The sequence below is a fragment of the Phalaenopsis equestris genome, unplaced genomic scaffold (genome assembly GCF_001263595.1).
Source record: "Phalaenopsis equestris unplaced genomic scaffold, ASM126359v1 Scaffold000818, whole genome shotgun sequence".
In the NCBI taxonomy this organism is placed as follows: Eukaryota; Viridiplantae; Streptophyta; class Magnoliopsida; order Asparagales; family Orchidaceae; genus Phalaenopsis; species Phalaenopsis equestris.
Genome location: NW_018165258.1, coordinates 806,646 through 813,012, shown reverse-complemented (window position 1 = coordinate 813,012; position 6,367 = coordinate 806,646). Strand labels below are relative to the sequence as shown.

At 34.4% G+C, this 6,367-nt stretch overlaps 1 protein-coding gene across 1 annotated transcript; it reads right to left on the bottom strand.

Moving 5' to 3' along the window:
* Positions 1-1,129: 1,129 nt before the first annotated feature.
* Positions 1,130-5,528, bottom strand: LOC110031438 (DNA replication licensing factor MCM6-like). Its single transcript, XM_020734628.1, has 5 exons — positions 5,328-5,528; positions 4,608-4,682; positions 4,401-4,541; positions 3,930-4,133; positions 1,130-1,567 (listed from the first exon to the last, which is right to left on the bottom strand). The coding sequence occupies exons 1-5, from the start codon at positions 5,526-5,528 to the stop codon at positions 1,130-1,132; spliced, it is 1,059 nt and encodes a 352-aa protein (XP_020590287.1).
* Between the last annotated feature and the right edge of the window lie 839 nt (positions 5,529-6,367).

The window sequence follows — 6,367 nt, the reverse complement described above, 5'->3', positions numbered from 1 at the left end:
TATATTTATGAAATAGATCTTTTACTAGTAGTGTTCTCATGAAGTTCCTATCATCTGAATATTCTAAGTGACTTAATATTTCAACATATAGTCATTCTTGAAATGAATAGATGACTAGAACTCTTAAACTTGATGACTAGATAAATCTTATAGCTACAAAGTTAATTTAATTACTTGAATTTTTTCTAAAAATCTCATTATGGTATTTATATAAATCAAACTTATAGTATTTCTGAATTAAAACTTTACTACAATAGATCATAACTTTTATATAATACTAAAATTACTTGAGGACAAGTAATAGTTAAGTTTGAGGGATTGTGACCAAAGGAAAATATGTTCAGATTTTCATACCTATTTTACACTGTTTTTTATGATATTACACTTTAAAGAAAGGTTTTTTTTATGTTTTGTTGCAGGAATGATGAATTAGGGTCATTGGAACAAAAAGATGCAAAAAGAAGCGAATTTGGAGCAAAAAGGACCAAAATGTGAAGATTTGAACTAGGGCGTCGACGGCGAGCCCAACGGCGCCGACGGCAAACTTTTCCTGAGACTCCAGAATTAATTCACTTAGAAGGCCCGCCGACGGCACCCTCGAGGTCGCCGACGGTGAGCTCAGCAGTTATGTCCAACAAAGCATTGGATGAGGACGAATTTTGGAGGGGTGCTTAGGCAACTCTTGGAAAAGCTCATCCACAACTTTAAAGAGAAGACTTTGGCCGAAAATAAAGAAGGGGAGAGGCTCAAAATTGAAGTGTGGGAAAAGTGTAGAGAGTCTAAATTGTGATGAATTCTTTGAGAGATTGTAAGAGTGGAGGGAAAGTGAGAGATTCCTTCCTCCTTACCGCTTCGAAGAGGAATTCTGTGCGCTGTAAAGAAAGGAAGAGATTCAGAGGAACTTTGAGGAGTTTTCTTGGGGAGAAATTAGAGATAAGTTTATTTATTGTTGTAGTTTGTATTACTTTGATTTTATATATTATAATCTTTCAAATATTGTACGGACTCTGGTGATAAGAGTGGGCTTCTCTCTTTCCTCACCATGACCATGGGTTAATGGTAAAGTAGCGACAATCCTATGAATGCTCTCATATCCGGTGGTACCCATCAATGGATGAAACCAACTCCCTCAAAGGAGAGAAGAGGTCTTAGGCAATTTGAGTTCTTCTTGGTGAGGAATCTCGTCAACAGATCTTGTTTCTGTAATCTGGGCCTTGGTGGCCCTATGAATTCTTTGGCTACAGCTTCTTCTTTGTGACCTGGTTACCAACACAGTCTTTAAACTGTAGCCAATCTCAAATACTGACAACGGGGCAGTAAATTTGTCAACCAAATTTTCTATAATCATAACTTCCTTTACCATTCCCTTGACAAACGGTACGGTAGACATGATAACAGTGAATCCTGTGGTAGTCGTTGTAACCACTCTCGAGCGAACGAGCACAGGAACGACAAACTTAATAGATGTTGGGGAGACAGCGATCTTTGTCTTCATGCAAGAAGGGAAATCTTGGGGGTAGTTCAAGTTGAACTCAATAAACGATTCTTGTACTTCTAGAGCGGTAACCTTCATAACGACAAATGGGGCTTTTCCAAGCACAACCTCAAGTTCCTCAAATCAGGCTCCAAACTTAATCATGGGGGTGGCGTTACAGGCATCACGGCTGATCGTCAAGTTGCAGGAGAAGGTGAAAGTTGGGAACACGGTCATAGCAGCTTCAAAAGTAAAGTTCTAAGGGTTAGTATTTGGCCAATACCTCACAACTTTAGTGCGAACACTAAAAATTAACAAGGTTTTGTTCTATGGACTAGGCAGACCTTTATTATTTTTATTTGATTTTATTTTTATGAGGGTTTTAAGAACTAATTTAAGCTTATCATTTGTTAAGCAAATTAAATTTTGGGAGATTTAATTAAATTAAACAAGAGATTTAAAATATGCAAAGACGGCTTAATTTGCAAAATAGCAAACCAAACACGAAAGGTATGAGGAAAAGGAAGAATAGTAGGACCCACGGCGGGACTAACTTCACAACGCGTAATACACAGGTGAAACTAGTTCACCAACACACCTATTAGGGGTCCAACCCCACACAAAAGAAAAAAGGCCCTAAAGGACTTCTTAACCTCTCTGTTTAAAGGTGATTAAACAGATGTTCCTGAAGTCAAAAAGAGTTGATCATACTTACCCAAAAAAGAAATGGATGAAATAAGTCAACACAATAAGGGTAATCTGGTCAATGAGGGACGTGGACACATTATTGATGTATGAAGACAAGACTTCTTGATCACAATGAAGAGAGAAATTAATCCGCAGCGAAGTCGCCAGAATTTGTCGGCTGCCAAATTAAAAATTGTCGGTTGCCAAAATGGATTTCCCGACTCTTAGTTTAAAAGTTGTTTAATTTAATTTATATATATAAATTTAGAAAAATTAATATTTTAATTTTTGAAAATATAAGATCGAACCAATTTCATATCTGCAATAGTTTAAAAGATCAAACACAACACCGCAAGCAATATATATACCTCGAAGGATATATACATTACTTGTTGGTAATGCTGGATTAAATAAATTAAAGAATTTATGACATCCATTTTAGTCTATGAAAAATCATTTTTATGTTGACCGACAAGTTCTCCTATCTAATATGAATAATTAGACATGGTTTATATTAAATTGGGTTCTTAAGTTTCCTATAAGGGCAAGCCCCTGTAGTTAATTACATCTTAGATAATTGAAGTCACCTAAGAAAACTCTCGATTTAGATCAGGAAATATTGTCTTTGAGGAATTCAAAAGGATAGGGCTTTTCAAAGATTGAATAAAGAGGTTTCAAATGAGAGTGGCTCAAATTTGGAACATTAAGTTTAGGAATCCAAAGGGAGATAAACTAGGGATTGTCACAGATCCTGAGGAGAACCTCAATGACTTCCAAAGCTATCCTATGGTTTGGCTTCAATTTTGGAGAGATAGTATTGAATGTTTCATCCTACCAATTATTATTATTTAGGGCTTACATTTGCATGACATAATCATACAAACAACTTAGAAGATGGGAGGGTTTATGTTGTAACAAACGACAACCTTGGAATCCTAAAACAAGTTATGTCTTAAATTACACAACATTATTGTGCAAAGTGAGGATTTATGTTGTATAAGCAAACAACCTCGAAGTCCTATGGCTTGATATTTAATTCTAGGGAAAAGTTGTGTTGTTGTAAATCCTTGTGTTGTTGTAGATTGCTGTTGTAGGTTGCTGCCCACAGAGTTAGCTCCAAGCTCCTCAATGAAGTAGCAGTCCTACAGTTTAAGGTTCAAAGGTTTTACGAGTTGTTTTAAATTTATTCAAACATTATGGGGAGAATAAAGTTGATTAGAGTGACACCTGTTAGGATCCCACGATTCCCTCATTCTAGTTCCACTATTTCTTTTAAATTTACTTAGCTTAAACAAGTTGTTAAACTGATTTAAACTAGTAAGATCTCTTTAACAACCGTGGGTTACCTCGTCCGAGGGATTCCCATAAATTCTTTCAGTGGGAGTAACGGTTACCTTTAAATTTAAAAGAGCATTTTATATTTAATTGTATTTCAAAGGATTAATGGTTACCTTTAAAAGGGTTTAATTTAATTTTGAAAATCTTCGATTAATTTTAAAAAAATGGTTTTTATTTGTAGTGAAGTACAATCCACAACCAAACATGTATACTATTTTAAAGCAATAGTAAATTGTAGCAAATAAAATGACAAAAAGTAAATAAAACTGTAAAAGCATGGTTGTCATCTTCCGTTACTCCCACTGAAAGATTAGCTTTTATAATATATATATACATATATATATATATATATATATATATAAATATGTATATATACACATAAATCTTATTTAAAACAAATGTAATTAAATAAAGATGCCAATGAATGAACCTGAGGTTTTAATGACTTCGCATAAGCTAAATAGCGTCTCAATTCCGCGTTGGTGAAAGAAGGGGATAATGCTTCTTCGTGTTTCTGATGCACTCTCACAATATGATGGGCGATACGGTAGTCGGTGTTCTCGTCCGGTTCATCGATCATAACATATACTAAATCAAATCTCGAAAGAATAGCTGGAGGTAAAGCCACGTTATACTGTTCAAAAGAACAAGACATAAAAATAAGCGTTATTTTCTTTCTTTTAACAGTATCACATTCCATATAAAAGATTTACATACATACCACTCAATTCCTACCTATTTCACCTCTTAAAAATCAAAATAGTGGTATTTTTTATGTGATGTGAAAGGTTTGGGTGTTGTAAATGCAAAGAGTGAAGTTCAGGGGTCGGATATGTAAATACATAAGAATTGGGTGATATGTATGTAAATGCCCCTTAATATTCAAATTGCATATGCTGACCTTCAAAGGCTTTGACTTGTCGTAACGTCCACCAGTAGGATTTGCTGCAGCAAGAATGGATGTTCTGGCATTCAATGTTGCTTGAATGCCTGCTTTTGTAATGCTTATTGTTTGTTGTTCCATTGCTTCATGTATGGCAACCTAAGTCCAAAAAGTGTGAATTATATGACAGTAAGAAATTTGCTAAATTGGATGGAAAATAATCACCTGGTCCCTGATGTCCATTTTATCAAATTCATCAATGCAACATATTCCATTATCGGCAAGCATTAGTGCACCGGCCTGCCAAAAGTCATATTACAAATGAATCAAGTGAGCTTAAACTTAGACATAACTAATCGAAGAATTTTGAAAAATTTAAATTCATTAAGCACTGCGCCGTGAAATTGGAATGAAATTTAACAAGTCCTTTAAACATTCACAGAAAGTGATGCTACATGGTCATTTAAAAAACACAAACAAGAGAGAAGTTCCATGTCGATAAGATAAGTTAACGGCACAAGGAAACATTAAAGGCTAGACAACTCGCCTAGTTCTCCCAACAAAAATATCCAAAGAAAAATGCCAGCAGCACCATGGGTAAAGTGATAAAATAGTTTTGGCAATATGTTATGATTGGGGGTCTATTTGGGACGGCCTCAGTAATTCATAAATATGATTGTGAAAATATGATGGTATAGTTATATTTTTAGAAAGTTGAGTGTGAATTATAAATATTTTTATTTTCCAAAAAGGTTTAAGTAGCAGCTTTCTATTGTCACCACACTTAATCAGATCTTGTTGCAAAAATTGGCTTCTCACCACCAGATTTTTAAGAATTGGCCAAAAAAACAATTCCTCAAACAGAATTGTGATCCGGTCTGAAACTCAATGCAAGCAGAAAATTGTCCCAAACAAACCTGAATCTTGGATTTTTTGCATCATTACCTCAATACAGAACTCGCCAGTTTCTGGCTCCTTGGCAACAGTTGCTGTTAATCCTGCAGCAGATGAAGATTTACCGGATGTATAAACAGATCGAGGAACCAGGCCAGCAGTGTACCTGCGGACAAGTTGCCATATATATATTTGCAGGAACAAAAAAAAAAGAAAAGTTGTTGAAGGTGTAGTTTCCAAACTCCAAGTCATGACTTGATGAGTCCCTAAAGGTCTTAGTAGATGATTTACTTGAGCAAAGAATGATAAGTTCAATTGTCCTTCAAAATATTCAAAAGGTCATAAAAGTGTTTGGGGAGCAATCCCTAACAACCTTTAAATCTCATTGAAATGTTTTGGGTCCATTTGATTGATCTTCCTAAATTTTAAATTTAGTTTCAAATGAATTAATGCACCCTATGCTCAGTGAACCTGATGTTTTAATTATCTCATGAGAATGGTACTCAATTAATCAGTTGATATTTTATTTAAGAGTTTTGTGAATGAGTGCCCTTAGAACAAGCTTAAGCTATGAAGGACCTCATGCTCACATGTGAATCTAGACTCGTACTATTTTCAAAAATGTTTATAACTAATTATGTTTTCTTTCCTAATCCTTATTAGAAAAATTCAAATTGAGCCTAGTACACCACTAAGCCCTTAGGGTCCAATGTTTATAGTGAACTCATAATGATTAAACATTAAATTAGGTGAAGTTTAATTCTTTATCAAGATAATATCTTATCACCAATAAGGGGGCTTTAGATTAGTGAATTATCATATTCCTAACATAAGCCCACCACTTTATAATCATCTAATTTAATTAAACTCTAAATTATAATAATTAAGGAAAATTATAATTATAACTTTATTGCAAAAGAGTGAGAAATCAGTTTCTTCCATTTTAGTCCCTTATATTTTAATCATCCCAAAGAACTTGATATAATCAATATTACCATTTTAACCTTTTTAAACAATCCTAAAACCTTATTAAGGCATTAAGAATCCAAAATTACCATCTTGCCCCTAGGGCTCTTCATTTCATAACTCAT